This window comes from Ctenocephalides felis, unplaced genomic scaffold (assembly GCF_003426905.1).
Source record: "Ctenocephalides felis isolate EL2017-DRISC unplaced genomic scaffold, ASM342690v1 CF-g0.4_SCAFFOLD_01170, whole genome shotgun sequence".
NCBI lineage: Eukaryota > Metazoa > Arthropoda > Insecta > Siphonaptera > Pulicidae > Ctenocephalides > Ctenocephalides felis.
This window is the reverse complement of record NW_020537324.1, coordinates 85,094,688-85,117,261: the sequence shown is the minus strand read 5'-3', so window position 1 is coordinate 85,117,261 and position 22,574 is coordinate 85,094,688. Positions and strand designations below refer to the sequence as shown.

Genomic DNA, 22,574 nt, shown 5'->3' with positions numbered 1-22,574 from the left:
TACTCGATTATTTCTAATCATTATTTTTCTAATGTCAAAAAAATTGATCCAGACATTAATTTTTGTCACTTATTAATTTTTTTTACTACCTATTTATGTTAATTCTTTTTTTAAATGTTACAACCATAAATTAGTGATATCACGAGATGTGGTTTTAAAATATGTAATCATTTAGTCATTATTATGTCTTTTGAATAATGAGTATAAATGACTCATGAATAATTTTTTATTCACTCTGAATGCAAATTAGTAGTTGCTGTGTTTATTTTGTTGCCTACGATTCAGTAGCAATTTTTATAAAAAATAATAATAAGATAAATGAGACATTCATATAATGCTTGAAGAAATAATTTTAATTTTACTAAAATACGATCCCCATCCCAAAAGAAAATTATGTCTAATAAAGATGCCTCTGTTTTATTTAGTAAGGCCATTTATAATTTTTTTTTTGAGATCAAATTATATTTATCTAACTTTTGTTTTACTGACAATGTAACCGCTGTCATACCTATTTATTTTTCGACAAAATGATTCAAAATAAAAAGTGCCGTTGCAATTTCAAAATTAATCGTATCAGTGGATCTTCCGAGTAACAGGTTAGAGCTTTTAATTATTCTTCTCGATACAAATATCGAGAAAAATCTCTATTCATTTTGAAAGTATAATGAAAATTCAGTATTTTCTTTTTTTGATGGCTTAATATTCAGTTAATATATATGTGGTGCATTTTGTAATAAACGAGACCGAGTAGGAAAGAGTTTGGATGGATTTTTAAGAAAAATTCTGAAATTATAAACGAATTTTCAAAGTGTATTTTTTTCTAAGTTGTTCAATGAAGTTACTATGGCTCGTGTGAAATATTTCTTGATATTATCGTGGCGATTAACGTGTTAAGGGGGTATTCTAGTGTAGAAATTAAAAAAAAAAAAAACGATTTTTTTTATTTTATGTTTTCAAAGTTTCACTATCTAAAAATATGGGTACGAGAAGGTTTTTGAAAATTTGAATTCTTTTCGGAGATATAGGCATTTTACTGAGTCGGTCTTCATACTGGTTTGGGCTTCACGCAAAAATTTAAATGCGTTTTTCTCAGAACAGACTTTTTCAGTACTGTTGACACGATTTCTCGAGTTTTAATCGACCGATTCACTTGAATGTTCAGAGAGTCTTGTTTATAGACCTGTCTATAGTCTGAACTAGAATTATCCCGAAATTCCTATTTTTACTATTTTTAAAAAAATTCGAGAAACTCAAAAAACAGTAAAAAACACACTTTTTTTCAAAGCAGTCGCCAATTTATAAAAAAATCGTTTTACTCATCGCTAGTTCAGGCGATTACGACATCATTGTAGATTAATAATCTTTTCATTTTTTACATTTCCGATGGCTAGGAGGGCTGAAATCATGTCAAGACTGAGGTGCCAATTTTTTGAGATCACACACTTTATCAGCTGCCAGTTTTTACAATTTTTCATTTTTTTATTTTTTTATTTTTATTTTGTATTTTAATAATATTAATTAAGTAAAAACATTTATTGCTTTCTTTTACGACACTTTAAAAAACCTAAAGACCTAAAATTCATCGCTTTACACTAGAATACCCCTTAATAAATTTAGCCAATGTCCTCGTTGCTCACGTCTCAAATCTCGTTTATTTTAGGGTGCACCTAATGTTTTAATTGCTAATTGAAGTCAATCGCGTGTATCTTTTCAGTAATACGGAATGACTTCAACAAATTGATTTATCTTAAAAATAATAAAAAAAATCTTCAACTAAAATCATAACGCAGATCAAAAATTAATTCGTACAACAATTAGTCAAACATTTTTTTGATGCTGTATACACAACCCGAATGCGAATTTACGACGAACTGTCTCATAAACTTTAACCTGGGGAATTGTTTTAAAATGAAAAGTAAAAATGACGACGAGAGCAAGAAAAATGTTAAACGGTTGCCGCCAGTGACCCAGGCCACAACGGCGGTCAAGACCGTTCTTAACCCAAAGCCCGAGGAATATCATCAATAATGACAATGGTAATAAATCTGCAGTCGCCAGAAACAGATGCAGCTCTTGCAAAAAACCACCAGAGAGAAATCTGCCGCCGGAAAATAAGAACACTTGGTCAAAATCAGCAGCGCGAATAATAATAATAATAACAATAATTGTTGAAGAAACCTTTGCCGAATAGTGGTGTCGAGGCGCTAAAGGCCAAACCGAGGAACAATTCTATTGCCAGATGCGAGACGTCGTCAGTCGTGCCCCTGTATCGGCAGAAGCAGGCCTGGCTCTATAACAACGCGAATAAACAACGCCGGCGGTTGCCAACGGCAACAAAGATAACGCCGCGTCGACGAGCGCTGCGTCAAAGATGCGCCGAAAGCACCGGCGGCAAACAATTCAGTTGCAAAACAAAGCCTGCTCGAAACTATCGCTCGTCGCCGTCTGGCGGGCTGTTGGTCAGCTAAAGCTGCTGCGTTAATAAAAAAAGACGGCAAAATAACCTTGACTCGGACTAAAAGCGCTTCCTTACGCGCCCCCGGCGTCCTCAGTTTCGTCAACGAGCAGCTAACCTCCTCCAGATCATTTGTCTTGCGTCTTGTCGACGCAACCGACGACGCCCTCCAACACCAGCAGAGGCCGCTGCCGGAGCCCGGCCTTGTCTGCGCCAGTTCGTCAACAGCAAAATCTTCAACAGTAACAGTAAAGTCGCAGACAAACCTGTGAAAAATACTTACCGCCGTCGTCGCTATGCGGCAAAGAGCGCAAAATTTGCTCTGCAAACTTGACCGATAAGCGTGCCAGAAAAACCGCTCTCCCGGGCTCAGCGGTTGGTGAAAAACCAAAGCCTTTCCAGCAGTCCACGAAAAGGACTATAATGAGGTCAAGAAAGGACCATGTCCAGGCGCTGGTGCTCAACTGCGCAGAATGCAGCGGGCGTGCGTGCAGAAAACGCCTCGTTAGCCGCAACAATATCAGCATCAGCAGCAATAATAATAAGAGAGATTTAAGCGGCAAACGGAAGCGGAGCTGTTCGGAGCAGCAATTGAACAGGAGCATCAATAGCTTCGAAGATCGTGCCTCAGAGACCGAGCGTCATGTTTCCGATCATCTTCAATTTCAAGGTAGATAATAGAAATATCTATAACGGTTTAAATTGCCGCCGCATTAATTACAAATCAATCATAATTCTGTCGTCCCAGTGAATAAGTGGTTAAATTTACAATGTTTGGTTTCCAACTTTGATTACACGTGTATGGGCATTTCAATTTAATTAATATTTAAATTGAATAATTAATTTTTATTTTCACTGATGATTTTTAAGGGGCGCAACTAGTGTAACCGCCCAAAAAAAAAGTGATTTTTGGAAATTTATATTAAAAGAAAATACTTCATCAATCATTTCAAAATTTTAAGAATATATTTACACGTGTTTTAAGAATATATAGTAAAATTTTTGAAGAAAAAAATTAAATATTTTTTAGTTATCGCTCGATCTCCAAGGCCCTTCACTGCTGTAGCGATTGCGGCCTTCTACGTGGATGAAATTTAAAAAAACAAAATTCTCGTTAAACTAGAAATATTGTCTGTAAAATGACCTACGATAAAGAAAAAAAATCAAAAATTGACAAAATGGCGGCGTTTTAAAAAAAAGTTGAATTTTACTACTCAAATTTTTGGTCGTTTTGGGCTGCCAAAATTCGATTTTTGATCCATCAAAAATCGATAGATCATTTTACGGAGAATTATATATAGAACATGTAAAAAAATTTTGATAGTGATCAGATCATTTGTTTTGAGTAATCGCTGCAACAAATTCGGAAAATGCTGTTTCGATAAAAACGCGTTTAAAGATAAAATGATCGTTATACTATATACTACATATATACTCTTTAAATGGCTGTGACTCAAAAACTATTTAAGATGTCGATTAAAATTTTGGAATGTTTAGTTTTATTGAAATCGATTTTTTGAAAATTTCACACTAGTTGTACCCCTTAAATGCAATTTCACTTGAAAACATTTCTGCCGGAAATTTACTTTACCACTTCTTTGGGTTGACAGAAGTATTGACTGAAGAATACAATACAATTTGTATAATTTTTACGAAAAAATGCTTCTATCAGTATATTTTTATTTGCGCATGTATTTAAAACATTATTTCATTCCTTTCCAATACTTCTTCTCCAATTTAAATGTTAATCTTCTTGCATATGACAAAATTCATGTTATTATTTAAATTGAATGGTATATAATTTACAGTATTAACACAGTAAATTTCTTATGACTACTTAAATATTTTCTTATAGCCTCAAAAATCATTGAAATGTGGTGTGAATATTTATCCTAATTAGATTCCACGGGATTTCAATACGAATCGAATGTTTATCAGCTATTTAATAGGTATCACACTTTTTTATGAATAATTGTCGGTCTATCTTTACATGCATACTATTTCTCAATGGTGTTCAATGATTTCGATTTTTTTATGGTTTCAATAACTTAAGGACTAATTTTCGATAAAACAAGAAATATTATGTTACGGGTCTTTATTCGCATGAGTTTGTTTAGTACCCGAATTATCAAAAGCTGTTATTTTTGCTAATTTTGCTAAAACCTAACTTCACGTATGTGTTATCAAAGAGATACAGAAAGCTGCCTTATGATATATTGTTATATGACGTTTTTGTACATTTTGTAGGTTAGTCAAATACATAGCTTTTTGACAGTTTTTTATTACCACTCATACGAAGATACACCCATAACATAACATACCACAACATTTCTATTTTATCCGAGAGTTGGTATTCTACGCATTGCCAATACAAAATCGAATGCTGCTCGTCCAGGTGTTGAAATGGTTTTCGGTTCTTTTGTGGTTTCAATAACTCGTTCTCTCTAGGAAGTTCTATCCAATGTTCTTGTTCTTTTCGAGTTCATTGCACCTCTCTAGTGCATTGAACATGTACAAAATCGGTTGCTAGGGAATATTTTCGATATCGATCAATCGAAATAATTATTTAAACGCGCGACCGCAACGCCGATGATGGAAAGTAAGGCGCAAAAGTAATTATGGGCACAAAAGATTCTGTATTTTTTGTATAAAAATAGGCAATTCATAGCCACATTAATCATTTTATCATACATTTTTGCTCAAATATATTGAAGCTTAATGAGTGTGCAAAATTAGAAAATTCAAGCATACCAATTTTTTAGTAGTAATAGGTTAGGGCGAGGCACTAAGGTCCTATTGGCTTAAAACCATTTCACTAGCTAACCTTACAAAAATAAATACATACCAAACAATATCTGACTGTGCACAGTAAAATTTGCGGCTAATTAATCATTGTAGAACTGTTTTTTGCTATTTTTCACAAATTTGTCACATGGTCCTTTTACCCCATAGGCGGTGTAAACTAAGACGGCCAGTGAAACAGACTCAATGTATTATTTATATTATTTACACATGGCCCTTTATCTCCTGATAGCAACGTTGCTTGATTTGAGATGATGACTGGTTATAATCTTTTGCCCTCTACTTTCAAATATTATTGTTAAAAAGTTTCTAACTTTGGTGGTAGACTTTTGTGCAGTAGCAATTCCCATTTTAGATCAAAAATATGTTTTCAATCAAAAATAGCCCATTTGAGGCACTGCGGTATAAAATGGCAATGGGAATAGTACATCTCTTACCCTATTCTTTCCTGAATCGAAATGATGTTTAACTCAGCTCACAGACCTACCCTAGGACAGAATTACCCATTATTATTTATTATTACTCGACCAGGACCCGATCTAAGTATTTCTCTAGTGTGGGTCAAGTTTACATATTTGTTTTTACAAATGCTCCTTTGACAATTGACTGTCACCAGTCCCATTTATCCATCAAAGTGCCTTGAAATCCAGCCCCTTTTGTTTCCAAAAATGTTTTTTGTTCGATCATAAATATGTCATATTTTACAACCATTAAATAATAATTTTAGAATCGGTTTGCAAAATACTTTTTTCCGAATTGATTTTCGAAAGGAATTTTATTTAAATTTAATCGTTGATAATGTTTGTGCTTGTTTTGTAGAAGTAGCACAAAGTGGTAATTTTAAATTTTGAATATTTTTTGAAAATTCTGTCGGTTTGTGAACGGAAGCTTGCTGCTTGAAATGGTTCTGCAGTTTGTGTCGAACATGACGGCGATTGTGGACAAATATTTTTGTCCTTTGGAGGAATTTGCAGTGAGTAGAAATATTAGGATTTGATGTTTTTTTAGATTTGATAATTTGATAGTTTTCCACATTCTGAAATTTTGGAACTGGGAAGGCCTTTAGAGTTCCAGAAAAGGAGACGAATTTTTCCAAGCTCTTTTAAAAAAATGAGTTTTAGTGAACGTTGATACGAGAAATGAATGATATTTTGATTTTCTGGGGGCAAGCTGGTATCTTTCCTCCTGTATATACATATGTAAAAGGTTAATCAAATTGATTGGGCCAACTAAACTGTCAACAAAATTATTAGTTTAATTCCAGATTTAGTTTAGAATGAATGTTGGATTAAATTTAATCGGATTTCTTAACTACATTTAATCTGATAATATAATCAGCTTTAAAAAAGTTAAGCGCCAATATTTTCTAAGGAGGCATCTAAGAGGGCTCCCCTTTGGTGATACTTCGTGATATTTAAAATTAGCCCCCCTCCCCTTCTTCCATCAAACATCACGTGTATTTTCGGTTACGGAACAAATTTTTCGAATTTACGAAAAAATCGTAAAACGTTTGATTTTTTTTTTGAAAATTTAGGTAAACTATTGGTGTATAGCATCGTGCCTTAAGGCAAATTGCTAGAACTTCCCGTACCGTAATGAAATATTCGAGAAATTTTAAACGCTTTCATATATATTATTACAAATACTGTAATTGTTTTATAATTTTTGCTATCTTGAGCAATCTGAGCAATCAAAATCAAATGTAAATCATAAATCAATTAATTTATCTCCAGAACATTAACAATCGTTACTTAGTTCACTCAAAAACTGCCATTTTTTGCACATTTAGCTCTATATCTTTGAATGACGGGATCTGTCTTTGCCAAAAACTAATCACCTCTTCTCCCAATCATAACCAATTGAATGTTTTTAGATCATTCAAATCCGATACTCCTTCTCAAACTCGGTTTCGTCTGCTATTTGTCCATTTTTCTTCTTCTGCATTATTTGCTCCGTATTTCCGTAACTGCTAGACCTGCCTTTGCCAAAACTAATCAGCACAATTCACTATCAATAGGAATCGAATGTTTTTTTAACATCAAATCGGTTGACTCGTGCGCCCGAAAACGTGGACGAAAAATGGGCGGACTTACAAACACACTACAACACACACACATCCATTTTTTCTGAGGTTGCAGTAAGAAATTCAGAAACCTTCAAAACGTCGAGAATGCAAAAATTTTCACTTTTGATTTTTGCCCATTACTATAATTAAACCCTATGGGAAGTTAAAAATAAATACACGTTACATCTTAATCTTCTGGACTCTTCCCTCCCCACGTGATTAATAGACGCCCCTTAAACACTAAAAACATCAAAAAGGGCAAAATTTGTTTTAATTTCACCCCCCTATGGCTGTAGGAGTGCTAAGAATTCTCCAATCGGTGTCGAATTTGATATCGAAATATACGGGCCAACTACTGCGTCTCTAAAAACAAAATCTTTACCATTAACATCCATCAATAGCTCCCGGACCATCTTTCACCTTGGTCAATATTAATTACTAGAAACTTCCAATGCTTTTTGCCTAATTAAACTAAACAAACTAGTCTTTTCCTAATTCTGCGCCTGAATGTTTGTCGTTTACGTATGTGTGTCTGTTTCTTTGCGCCCCTCGACCATCTCCTCTTACCAAGGACTCGAGCGGATCCTCCACCGAGGACGCGAACCGGCAGCAGCAGTCGCCGCCGCAGCACCATCTCCGCAGCAGCCGCCTGCCCGCGCCGACATCCATCAGCGGCGGCGGCCACCCAGCGAATGAGCGGAGGAAACAACGGCTCCTCCTCCTCCAACTACATGCGCCTCTATGCAGGCGACTGCTGCAATGTCACTACGACGAAGGCGTCGGACTTGGAGGACGTCGAAGGCGGCGAGGAGGATGACGACGATTTCGATGATGGCGACGACGCAGGGCCTGATGAAGGGGATGATGATGGGCTCGATGATGAGGATTTGGAGGAAGCGGATGAGGACGAGTTGCAGGCGGGAGCTGCCGCTGGTGGGCACCACCATCAGGGCTTGGTGGAGCTGGACGGAGCAACGCTATCCCCACTGCGGTGGGAATGATAATAGATGTTGTATATTAGTTATGTTGTGTGTGATAGTATATATATATATGTATATATAATATATATATATTTTTATTAGGGTGGTCCTTAATATGGATGTTCTCGAATTTTCTTGCTCCCAGGGCTCAAATGTATAAATGTGACATTAGTAAAATGAAAAATAATATGCCTACTGTAAGACTGTTAGAACAAAATGCTCTAATAAATATGACAACTTTTTTGTAAGACTTACTAATAGCTAAATCTTCACAATATGATGAAATGAGAAAAAGTTAATAAAATCAAAGAAAATCCCCAGGTTGAATGCTGTGTTAAAGGAATTAAAAATGTTGAAAATAAAAAAAATGCATTTGATTCCCTCGGGAGCAAAAACAAATTCGAAAATATCCATATTAAGGACCACCTGATATATATTATATATTTAGGGTGGTCCTTAATATGGACATTTTTAAATTTCCATATTAAGGACCACCCTAATATATATTTATATATATTAGGGTGGTCCTTAATATGGACATTTTTAAATTTCCATATTAAGGACCACCCTAATATATATTTATATATATTAGGGTGGTCCTTAATATGGACATATTTGAATTTCCTTGCTCCCAAGGGCTCAAATGGTTCCAGATTGATTTGGAACTTTGGCATTGATTGAAAACAATCCTCTGAAGTTCTTAGCTCTTAGAGGGCAATTCAATCAAACTTTGTATGGAAATATCATGGAAAAATTCTTAAAAATTAAAAAAAACAATTTTTTAGGTATAACTTAGCGACAAATTAATTAAAAGTGAAAATTTTTGTCATTTTTAATTGAAAATTCGACGCTCTGCAAAATTTTTGAAAATTTTTCCATGCTATTTCCATATCTTTAATTGAATTGCACTCTATCTAAAAAACAATATTAAGAGCTAAAACTTTCTAATTATTGTTTTTTATCAATTTAGAACCATTTGAGCCCTTGGGAGCAAGAAAAATCAAAAATGTCCACAATAAGGACCACCCTAATATTTATATATAATTTGGTTATGTTTTCTGTTTGAAGAAAAACTTCCGAGTACTTACACAAAAATTGTTAGATTTATCAAAATCGGAATACATAATTTAAATAATTTTTTCTTCAGAAAACATAATCTCAAAATTACTTGTTATTCAGAGTATACAGAGTATCCCAGAACTTAACGTCAAGCCAAAACGGGGTGATAGCATTGTCCATAACTGCCCTAAAAAAATTAGGAAAAAATTTCTCACGTGGTTTGGAATTTATGAGCTTTTAAGTATAACGTAGAGCTTTTTTTCTGTAAATTATGAGAGATGGATAGTTATAGTGGAAGCATATTCTGATACTTCTTTTACTAAAGTCATCAAACATAAGTAAAATGAAATAATGATTCATCTTGATTTGGTTTAGTTTTGGATTATAAATTCAAAGTCTCATAGAAAAATACTATTTTTTATTATAATAAATCTTGAAATTGTTTACCATCTTTACCTAGTTTAGTTTTGGATTATTAAAATCAAAGTCTGCTAGAAAAATACTATTTTTATTACAATAAAAGTTTAAATTATTTTCTATCTTCTAAAGATCTGTTAATAAGCAGTTTGTAAGATTTATAAGTTTATCATCCCGTTTAGGCTTGCCGTTGAGTTCTGGGACACCCTGTATATATATAAGGACCCATCAGTCTGATAGATGAGCCTTGGATATGTTTGTGTTGTGTTAAGGAACAAAGAGTCCAAAATATTACAAAAAAATACAAAAAATCTTGATGAGAAGATATGAAAACAGAACTAATATTATAAAAATTATAAATGACTGGATTTAAATATATATACCGATATCAAAATAGAAACAAAAGTTTTTTGACAATAAGAAAGTTAAGATATTTCATTCATAGGGTCTTTTTTTTTAGAAAAAAAGGTTTTTTTCAAACAATGTTTTTAAATAAAACTTCGTCGATAACTTAGTATCAATCAAAATTAATAATGTTTTTTTTACTATTTTGGATTTTTTTCAAAGCTCAACACAACATATATATTTATCTATATTTAAACACCAAAGATAAACAATCATTAGCAATTTTTTGCAAATATCTCAGACTTTCTCTTAAATAATAAATTTGTGCGTTAAATTAGTTAAATTCATGTCAATTTTTTTAAGGCACAACCTTTGCATTTAGCAATTTTCTTAAAAAACATTCTTGGAAATAAATATTGAATTTAATAATAAACATATTTGTAGTTTATCTTTGGATCACAAAAAGAGGATATATTTGTTTGTAAAATAAATACATATAATGCTTTTGCTATATTGACATCGTACATGAGAGAATAATATTTTTTCTTCTTAATATATTTTTTTTATCAGGCCTTTTACATCATTTTTTTAATATTGTTTTTAAAACTTGTAGAAGACTGTTAAAACTGTAATTTTTTTTTATAAATTTCATATATGTAGTTTGTTACAATTTTTTTACATCCTGATTTGTTTTCAAACCCACAACAAATATAATAAAATACTTTTTTGTTAGAAAATACTCCTTGTTAGTCAATTTTAATTTTAAATTTAATTTTTGACCATTTATTTATTCATTTTTATTATTATCTTATTATCAGACGTTTATAATTATTATGTGAAATAGTTCATAAAGTACATTTTGTGAAATCTAAAATGCAGTATTGTATTATTTATTCTTTATAAATTACAGATAATATTGCATTTTTTCATAATGTTTCCAATTTTCTGAAATATTTTGTACTTAATTCGGGAACTAATTTTTACTGTGTCTACAAAAAAAATTGTACAAAAAATGTGAAAAGAAATTTTGCACTTTTCAAAAACTTTCTACACCTTGCACATGGCTTTGTTTGTAAATAGTTTTTCAGTTACTTTATTCCCCAAAATTTCATCATAAGTCTTTTATCTACATTTTTACATTTTCTGCATGCATTATTTAATTATGCATACTTTATTGATTTCAACATATACATAAGAAAGTACATAAATTGGTCGATTTTACTCATGTGCGATGTCAAAGCTTCTCGGAACATGAACTTGATGTGTTGTGTAAAATATTATTGTACAGAAACAGAATTTTAATTCTTAAAAAATCATTTGGTAATAATAATCGAATGATTTTAAGTCTAAACTATTGTGAAAATTAGGTTTAATCATTGTACATATAGAAATAGTTGATCCTGAATCCTTATTGTCCTGAAATTATTTCACCAAATTCCTATTAAAAAGTACACTGTGCGTTTTGTGGTAAACAGAGACTAAGGTAATATATTTTAAAATGACTGTTATTTAGTTTATTATTCATTATAAAAGTAGTTTTACTTTACTAAAAAAAGTGTTTAATATTTTTGACAATTTTTTGCTGAAGTCTCATTTACTCCAGAACGTACATGCATTTTATTTCTATTCTATTTACTGTACATACATTTTATTTCTATTTATTTTCTAGCACTGTTGTATCAAATTTTATTTTTCAAATTTTTTTCAGCACATTTTTAATTTGATTTCAGCATATCATAATTTGTTTTTTTTTTAAATTTTTTTAGCACCTTTCCTTTTAGTGTGCTTGTGTGTGAGGATGCACTGCTATTTTGGCTTTTTAAATTAAATTTTGACTTCAATTTTGCTTTTTCAGCTTAGAAAATTTATATCCAAAAATTTGCACAATTTGATGTTTCTTTTAATTTTATTTAATTGGTGTTTTGTCTTTGGATTATTATTTATACAGGGTAGTTTGTAAAAATTATAAGTGTCTTATAGGTGTCATTAGATACATGTATATATGTGAAATTATTTTTCAAAATATTGAATTTTGGATTGAAAATAATATTTTTTTCAAATTGTTTTGCAGAATCCTACACGACAGAGCATACCAGTTCCTAATAAAGGTAAGATTTATATTTTATTTACACAAATTTATATATGTATATTAGGCTGGTCCTTAATATGGATGTTTTCGAATTTCCTTGCTCCTAGGGGCACAAATTTAATCGATGAAATATTTTGATCATAAATAAAAAAATACTAAAAAAAATGATAAAATAAGTATTTACTTACGAATAAGAACCAAGAAACTTTAGTTGAGTGCGGACTATCTTAAAGTTAATATTAAGAGCTAAACTTTCAGAGGTTTTTATTTTATCAATTTGGAAGCATTTGAGGCCCTGGGAGCAAATAAATTCGGAAACATCCATATTAAGGACCACCCTTATATATATGTATATCAATATTTAACTTTATTGTCCCATATTTTGTTAATTACCCCAAAGTCAACGACCTTTTTGTCAACTTTGTCCAGGAGGGAAATTCCCTTTCCACCTTCGACGCAACACGTATAATTTACCTACAAGTTTATTTTTCGATTACACATTTTTTGTCGGTCTAATCTAATATCGAAAACGTAATGTACATGTTGAAATAAGTTCCTGGAATTGTTTCGACTTTGGCTGTCGATAACCGATTAATGGTTTATTTTGTGCCTTTGCCTGCCCTCGCACTTTCAGGTGTAATAAGGGATGAACAGGGCGGAATTGGAGAAAAAAATAGTAGACTTTTATATGTTTGGAGCCCCAATTTGACTCCACTAGTCAATTATATAAAAAATAACAGGAATCATTATACTAAGTAATAATAATAAAAAATAGTAGCCTGCCCGAAGGCATGTCCATGGTAGGAGAGCACCACAAAATCAATCAATTTTTTTTCTCCTTGTTTATTATTCCTATTAGTGTTTTATTGCCATTAATTAATGACTATTAATCACTTTATTATACTAAATATTAAAATTTTATAAAATGATCAACAAATTTATTATGAAATGGAGCATTATGATTCAGCAAAATGTTTATACTAAAGAATTTATCACATATTTTAGTTAATACAGATTCATTATATTTTGCAGTACTAAATATACTGTAGATTTTTCACAGTAAAACAAAAATCAACTTTAATATAAAATTAACACTGTAGGGACGGCACCGATTTCAAAACAATCTACTGTACCGGCTGTAAATTTGATTTCATTGTGTATGTTATGCAATTTGTTTGATAAAAATTTGTGGTTATTGAAGGACATACATTTATAATATTAATTTATTTTTGATCATTTTATAAAAGATGGTGACGTTTCCAAAATCCATTCCATTTCCAAAATGCATCGCTGGTTGATTTTGACATGTTTTACAATAAAATGTTGTTCGCCGCCTTCGTCCTAGTGCTTTTCTGTCAGAACAGACAATACAATCCCTTTTTCTTTTGAAGAATTCAGAATTTGCCACTGATTAGTCAGTATATTTGGTTATTTTTTTGCTGCCATAATGGTTTGTCTTTTCTATTATATTGTCTAATAATTCATTTGTAAAATATAAAGTAAAATAATCTATTGGATATCTTATGTTGCTTGGTATTTGTAGTCGGGGTGTTTGTTGATGTATGTCAAACTAATGTCTTTCAACTCTTCATTTAATTTGTCAAACTTCTACTTCTTTTTGTTGGTTGGATAATATCATCATCACATTCATCACTATCTTCGGTGCAAATAGTAATTTCGTAAAATTTGTCTGTATGAATGTATATTTGAAACTCATCTTCACTACTGCTTAATTCACAAAATTTACCAGTCGTTTTGCCATATTTAAAACCGCTCGATCGTTTCAAATATTTAAAAAAGGATTATATAGCAAAGAAAAAGGCTAAAATTACTTTATTATGTAACTTTTTTCCCAAAAATCATTTATTTCTTGATTACATCCCCGTTCGATGCACATGGGTATTGACTTCTTCATACGTACAATGTGTGGTCGTTACTTTTAGTCACCTTTTGCGCCCCAAATGACTAACATCGGATTTGAAATAGATTCAGGAACTATTTATAATAAAAAGTGGACGTCTGATGTATCAGATAACAAAAAAAAATTTTTAAATTACAAAATTCATGTATTTTAATAAAAGTCTGTTAACAAAATGTGCTGTGTACATGTGTGCTGTTGTCTTCGATATGCACTTTTCCAAAAACAGAACAAAATATTGGATGTTCCTGCAACTCCTGTCTTCACCTTAGATAACGGTTATAATTATATTAACAATTGTTATTTTAATATTTATCACAAATTAATTTGTGAATTTATTAATATATTATGAAGTCTAGAATTAAAAATTTACTTAATTATTTATTAATATAAAAAAATGTCATATTTTTCTGGACTTGGTTATGACTACAAATGTTGACGAAAACAATTAAGGAGTAATGTCAATGTAATATATTTGGATCATTTTACTAGTCACGTCTTAATTTTTTTCTGGAAGTTATTTATAATTAAATAAATAAAAAATATAATTAGGTAATTTATAAAATAGAAATAAAATTTAGATCTGTGACATGTGTATTTATAGGTACCTCGACTGAAATAAAAAAAATAAAATAAATATAATTAAATTTATATTTTAATAATTATTTATATTTCGATTATCTTTTTCAGGTAATGCTATAAAGCGCGAGACCCACCGGGCTCGGCCGACGAACATTATGCCGCCGCCCTCGAGCAACGGCTTGGGGGCGGGCAGCAAGACTGGAGCAGGAGGCGCAGGCGGTGGCCCCCTTTCGCACAACAACCACCATGCGAACAACGTGCAGAACTCGAAGCAGGCCGAGCTGGAGCAGCTCAGCGAGAACATGCCGCCTCCTCATCATAATAGACAGGTGATGATCGAAATTAATAGATACTGATATTTTGTTTCACCTTACAGTGGTATCTCTACATAGGAGTAACGCTTTTATATTGACTTGCTCGTATCTCGAAGCATTTTCTTATGTAAATGCATAGAAATGCCATTAATTCGTACATGCAGTGTGGTGTTTTCGTTAAGTTTATTGAATATTAAATATAAATTCACTATACATAATTAATTGATAATATGGAAATGAGTTAGATTCAGAAATCTGCTTATAAAATAATTATTACAAGGCCCTTTAAGGAGCCATATCCTTTATTAACTTGTTAAAATATACCTCAATATATTCACGTGGATAAATCAATTAATATTAATATATAATTAATAATTAAAATGACAAACTCTAAAATAATTAACTATCACAAAAATATTTCTACGGTAGAAAAATCACTGCTACAAATGACAAAATTTTTTATATCGTCACTTTGGCATTAACATTTTTCTAGGAAACTTTTACTCGCCTAAAGCTCGTATCTCGAATTTTGCTCGTATGACGAAGCAACGAGTCGCTCCTCTGAGCCTGGTTGGCACTGTATATAATTTTTTAATTTTAATGATTTGAGTTTTTGATAATCGACTTGGTAAAATAATGCTTTTAATTATATTGTTTTTTTAATTTTGTGTTTCATTTAATATGTTCAATTATATACACTTTTAAAAGTGCAATCAACTGTACTTCATTAATTTGAGCTTTGCAATTTTTTGTGTAATTTTACATATTCTCATATATATTTATAATTATATTTATATTATTTTTATATTTATAATATATAATTTTTTCATACATATTTTTCTCTAAATATTTATCTAAAGTTTACCATTACAATTTGCTTTTTTTTAAATATGGCATAAACTAAATTTTAATATTAATGGTAGCTCATTATTATTGCAAACTTACGCTGTAAATTTAGTATTTATTAAATTTGATAATCGACTTGGTAAAATAATATTTTTAATCATATTGTTTTTTTTTTAATTTTATATTTTATTTAATATGTTCAATTACATAGAATTTTAAAAGTGCAATCAACTGTACTACATTAATTTAGTTTATTTAGTAATTTCACACATTCTCATATAATTTTCTCATACATATTTTTCTCTAAATAGTTGACCCTTACAATTTGCTAATTTTTATTTAAATATGGCATTGGTTTAAACTTTATTCCAATATAAATTGTAGTTCATTATTATTGCAAACTCCTTATGCTGTAAATTCAGTATTTTATTTAATTCAATACAAAAATAACCAAAACTGATTAAATAAATTTTATTTTCAGTTGCCTGCTCGAAGTCAAACTTCTTCAAACGTGCCACAACAAATCGCCAACAACATTGGAGGTAATTTAATATTATTTGACTATTTAATAAATATTTATATTATAATATTGAAGTTTCGACTATCATTTTTCTCGCATATTACACCATTTTATGTCGTCTTGACGGGGTGTTACTGTTTTTATGCAAGATTTTTATTTAGTAAAAAAAGTAATAAAACATTATCATTGCCTTTTCATATTATTACATTTGGCATTACGTGGCAAATAACAATGTCTTTTCAATTTCTTTTTTTCTCATGATTTAAGCGCCATTTTTCAAATCTATATCAATTTATTTTTGACCAGGATTCGACCTAAAGACCCTTGTATCTGCGAGTAACCGTTTTGGCAACGTTCGTCGGATTTTCATCTTAAATTTTCATTATTTTTAAATATGTCATATACTTTTTCCCCCAGGATCTAGTAATGCCTCAAGAAGATCAAATGTGGTAAAAGAAGTAGAAAAGTTGAAGGAAAACCGTGAAAAGAGGCGCCAAAGGCAAGCCGAACTTAAAGAAGAAAAGGAGGCGCTTATGAACATGGATCCAGGAAATCCCAACTGGGAATTCAGTGCGATGATAAAGTAAGCAAATATATATCATACTCGATTAATCAATATTATTATTTATTTTTCTCTTTAGACATTACCAAAACACGATAGCATTCAGGCCCTTGAGGGACTCTGATCCAGTCGAAGACCACCAGATCACAGTTTGTGTTCGAAAGAGGCCCCTCAATAGAAAGGAGACGAATAAGAAGGAAATAGATGTGATAAGGTGATTGAAATTAATACTTTTGATATATTGTCAATGGAATAACAATGTTTTTTTATTTAGTGTGCCTAGTAAAGATCAGATGATTGTGCATGAAACCCAAAAGCAAAGTCGACTTGACGAAATTTCTTGAAAATCAACACTTTCGATTCGATTATGCATTCGACGAGTCTTGCAGCAATGAAATTGTATACAAGTAAGAAAGAAATTGATATTCAAAATCTAACGATATCAATAATAAACAAAATATTATTTTGTAGATACACCGCAAAGCCTTTAGTTAAAACAATATTCGAAGAATGGTGGTGGTATGGCCACTGTTTGCTTAGGACAAACCGGATCAGGTAAATGTTGTAAAATAACATTTATCACAAATTCTAAGTAAAATAATTTTTTATTCTTTCTATTACAGGAAAGACTCACACGATGGGTGGTGATTTCAATGGTCGTACCCAGGACTGCAAAAAAGGTATCTATGCGATGGCAGCTAAGGATGTCTTTAAGACTCTCAGATCGCCCAAATATAGACCCCTTGGTTTAATTGTCAGTGCCTCGTTCTTTGAGATATACAGTGGTAAAGTTTTTGATTTGCTCAACGACAAGGCAAAGTTACGAGTGCTGGAAGATGGAAAACAACAGGTAATAGTAATAGACTCACTGATAAATGGTTGTTGCTACAATCAAACTCATGTTTTTTTATCTAGGTTCAAATTGTTGGTTTGACCGAAAAGATTGTTGAAGATTGCGATGAAGTATTGAAGTTGATTCAGCACGGGAAACAATGCCAGGACATCAGGACAGACCTCAGCAAACACAAACTCATCCAGGTCGCATGCAGTATTCCAGATCATTGTGAGGTCGCCTGGTTTGAATCGAATCCACGGCAAATTTTCATTGATTGATTTGGCTGGTAACGAACGAGGTGCTGACACTTCTTCTGCAAACCGACAAACTAGAATGGAAGGTGCAGAGATTAACAAGTCTTTGTTGGCACTCAAAGAGTGCATCCGGTGAGTAAAATTATAGATAACCTATTGTTCCTATTTATTTTTTAACTTCCCGTAGGGCAAGTTATAGTAATCGCAAAAAAATGGAAAATGAAAATTTTTGCATTTCTCGACGTTTCAAAGGTTTCTGAATATTTTGGCATAACTTATAAAAACGTATGTGTTTGTGTGTGCGTGTATGTGTGTGTGTGCGGATACAAATTTTCGTCGACGATTTCGGGAACATGGATGAAGCGATTTGAATAATTCAAAAAACATTAGATTCGTATTGATAAGGAGACGTGCTGATTAGTTTTTGGCGAAGGCAGGTCTAGCCGTTCCGAAGATATGGGGCAAAAAGTGCCAAAAACGGTAACTCAGTTTTTAAGAGAACGGAGCGTCCTATTTGAATAATTCGAAAAACATTTTACTTGTATTAACAAGATGAAGAACTGGTCAAATTTTTATGAAGGCAGGTCTAGCGGTTTTGGAGATCCAGTAAAAAAAAGTAAAAAAAAACCCATTTGGTGGTAAAAAAATCGTACCAATGTTTATCCGTTAGACGGCGACAAAAGTTCAGAATTTCCAAAACATTTCAAAATAAATTTTTCTTGAAAAAGTCTTTTTTTTCAAAAAAAAAAGTAAGTTTTTGTCAAAAATTTATAGTTTCTCAAAAATCTAATTTTTTCAGAGTAAATTTTTTTCAAAATGTTAATCTTTAAAAAAAAATCATTTTTGGTACGGGAAGTTCCAGCAATTTGCCTTAAGGCACGATGCCATGCGCCCCACTAGTTTTTTTTTTAATTACAATATTTATTACAACTGTTAAATAATTTAACATCTAGTAATAATAATAAACAATAAAAAACATAAATTTAAATAAATAAGAGTACAAAGGATAGAATTTACATTAAAATGATATTCGTAGTATGATGATTTGATATAAAATAAAAGCAACCTAGTGGTGTATGACATCGTGCCATAAGGCAAATTGCTGGAACTTCCCGTACCGTAATGAAATATTCGAGAAATTTTAAACGTTTTCAAATATATTATTACAAATACCGTAACTTTCATTATTTTTTTTGCTATCTTGTTATATCTGAGCAAATCAAATGTAAATCATTTAATGAATCAAATTATCTCCAGAGCATTAACAATCGTCATTTCATTTCGAATTCAATTTCAAAAAAAAAGTAGTTACCAATAGTCACAGTCTAAACGCATTTGCAAATAATTCTGTGCGACATTTTCACTTATACTGTGCTTGGCTTGGCGGCATTTTCACATTTTTTGCCCACCGAAAACGTGGACCAAAAAATGCTGACATACAAAACACACACACACACACATCATTTTTTTCTGAGGTATGCCAGTAAAATGTTCAGAAACCTTCAAGATGCCGAGAAATGCAAAAATTTTCATATTCGATTTTTAGCCCATTACTATTACTACCCTACGGGAAGTTAATAATAATAAAAATAAAATTAATAAATAAAAAGTGGAATTAAAACAATATTATCCATTTATTATCTAATTGATGATGCTATTGTCCATTCAGAGCCTTGGGCAAACGGGGGGCCCATCTGCCTTTCCGGGCGAGTAAGCTCACACAAGTGCTGAGAGACTCCTTCATCGGAGACAAATCAAGGACTTGCATGATTGCTATGATCTCTCCGGGAATGAGTTCCTGCGAGCACTCACTGAATACTTTGAGGTATGCTGATCGAGTGAAGGAACTTGCTGCCTCGGATCCAACTGGCATGTCTAGAAACTCACCCACTAATAATAAAAAGGTAATAAGATGAATTATCTACGGTAACAATTAGTGCAGTAAACGGGGAGGAAAAAAGGTTATAAACTCTGAATTTTTTTTACTGTGCTCTGAATTGCATGAAATTTTGGAATTAGGTTCATCTTCACCTCAAGTTCAAAAGTGAAAACAATTCGGGGTTCCGCCACCACCCCCTTGAGACCTTGCGACCCTTAATAAATAAATGGACATTGAGCCGTTTTATCGCTAGTAAACGTTTTTATTATTATAGGATATAATTAAAAAATATGTTTAATACATTTACCTTGCAATAAAATCATTTTCAACCCCGTGAAAACCCTAAAACTCTTCAAACAACCTCTAAATTAAAAAAAAAAAACACTTAAAATTAAATTTCGGTATGATATAATAAGAATTACATATCAAGTAAATAATATTTTATGTTTTCTATCCTGATTATCAAATGTTTAACCTTTTTAGACCTTGAAAACAACTCTTGATGAAAAATTGTTCGAAAAATTATTTTGAAATTGAAAGATAATTAAGAAATTCAAAATGATATGAATGGTATTCAAATTTTTCAAAAATAATTACCATATCCACTCTTAAAACTACTCTAAATTTACGTTTTATTATAAATACACATAAGATATATATATATATATATATATATATATATATATTTCAGAGTAACTAGCAGCCATTCGTCGAAATAAAAAAGGTATAAAGTATAAAAACTTTTATTTATACGTTTCGACACAAGATGCGTGTCATCATTCAGCAACTACAATATTGAAAATTTTATTAACTAATATAAAACAACAATATAGATTAATTATATATATATATATAATTATATATAAATATATATATATATATATATATATATATACACGTATATATATATATATATATATATATATATATATATAGATATATACAGTAGAGCCTCGATTAACCGGACTAATTGTTATCGATGGGCATTCGGATAATCGAATGTATGAAGAATAATGTTGTGTATTCATTAAAAATAACAATTACATACATAGATATCAACGACAATCAATGTTTATTAAGAAATTAATACTTCCTTATGCATGTACGTATATAATCGAGGTTCTACTGTATAATATAAGTCAATAGTTTTGGGCACCAAATACTGCTTACTGACACATTGCTCGAAATATGGACACAATTCGACCAAATGCGATTAGTTTTCAGGTCATAACTCCTTTAATTTCGACTCCATCACAATTTGTAATATACAATTGGAAAGGTTAATAAAAGGGCTACAACTTGTTTCATCATAATTTTTTTTTCGTAACTCCTCTAATGTTGAAACAGCGAACGGTTAAAGGGCTCGAGAGAGACTCTGATTGCGCAGCCGCGCACCTTTAAACAATCATAACTCTATCAATTTTTATGTGAAAGAAAAATAATAAAAAACAATAATAAGCCAGAAAGATCCCTTTGATTTTATCTATATGCTTTTATACGTATCTTTTATTCTTTTTGAGATATATTGAAAATAAGTTCGATTTTTTAAAAATCGGAAAAAAAAGGTTTTATAAAATCGTGAGTTTTCTGAAAAGTTTCTACTAAAGTAGTGAATCTGCTAGAATCCATCAAGATGTTTATAATAAAGTGAATTACAGATGGAATGGAATTACTTTAATTCTGGTGGAAATGTCGCTCATTAAACCATATGATTTAAAAGAAAAAAATATCGTATATGCTTCTTATTTGAATTATAGCTCACTCATTTTACACGCAAAAAACTTGTAACAGCACTCATTTTAAAGCTTATGTTGAGAACTATAAAACACAATTTCACCGAAACGCATAAAATGTAAATCCTCGGGGGTGATGGCGAAACCCGAATTGTTTTTACTTGAGGGTAACATGAACCTAATTCCAAAATTCATGTAATTCGGAGCACAGTAAAAAAATTCAGATCCAAAACAAACCGTTTACTGCACTAAATGTGTTGTTGTGTTGCGAGAATTTTGAATTGAAAAATTGTCTGTTTTTAGGTAAAGGATCACGCATGGCAATTGATGGTGAAGATGAAGAGCTAATGGCGATGAAGGTAAGAACTTATAATTAATGCTAAATTATAAATGCATATTTTCAGTATTTGATTTATTTTTTATTGTGCAGGTAATGATGCTATGGAGGACGACCAGCTTCGAGATGAAGACTATGCGTTGATGATGAATCAAGGTGGATCAAGCGATTGGCTCAATTGCGTTCATTAAATGTGAGTTGGTTTAACCAAATATATGATCCATATTATTTATTTGGTGCATATATATTGAAGTATCATAAATTATTTACCAGGAAGGTGATATGTCAGCCGATATGCTTTCATTCCATGAAGCAGTTGCTGGAGTGCAGAGAGCCGAAGAGGAGTTGCTCGATGACCATCGTGCTCTGAATGAACGTCTGCTCGAGTTCCATGCACTCAGTGCTGATCTGTATGCTGTTGCCAACAGGGACGTGGACTACGACCAAGATGGTAAGTGACTTTAAAAACATTAGTATAATAGATAAAAACAATCTGTATAATAAATTCAGTTGAAACGTCGATGTTGTCTTAGCGATATACGTGGTCTGTTCAAAAAGTACCCGGAATTTTCGTATATAAAT

General features: G+C 31.5%; 1 protein-coding gene and 1 long non-coding RNA gene across 2 annotated transcripts in view; both read left to right on the top strand.

Annotated features, from left to right (window-relative positions):
- LOC113365958 (kinesin-like protein Klp10A) overlaps positions 1 to 22,574 on the top strand; it is a 70,597-nt gene that overhangs the window by 31,009 nt on the left and 17,014 nt on the right. Inside the window, exon 3 of the mRNA XM_026607502.1 lies at positions 12,195 to 12,231. Within this exon, the coding sequence (XP_026463287.1) occupies positions 12,195 to 12,231 (37 nt within the window). The remainder of the gene's footprint in view (positions 1 to 12,194; positions 12,232 to 22,574) is intronic.
- LOC113365959 lies at positions 22,005 to 22,407 on the top strand. Its single transcript, XR_003366246.1, has 3 exons — positions 22,005 to 22,014; positions 22,086 to 22,185; positions 22,266 to 22,407. It is a non-coding gene; the product is annotated as an uncharacterized LOC113365959 (long non-coding RNA).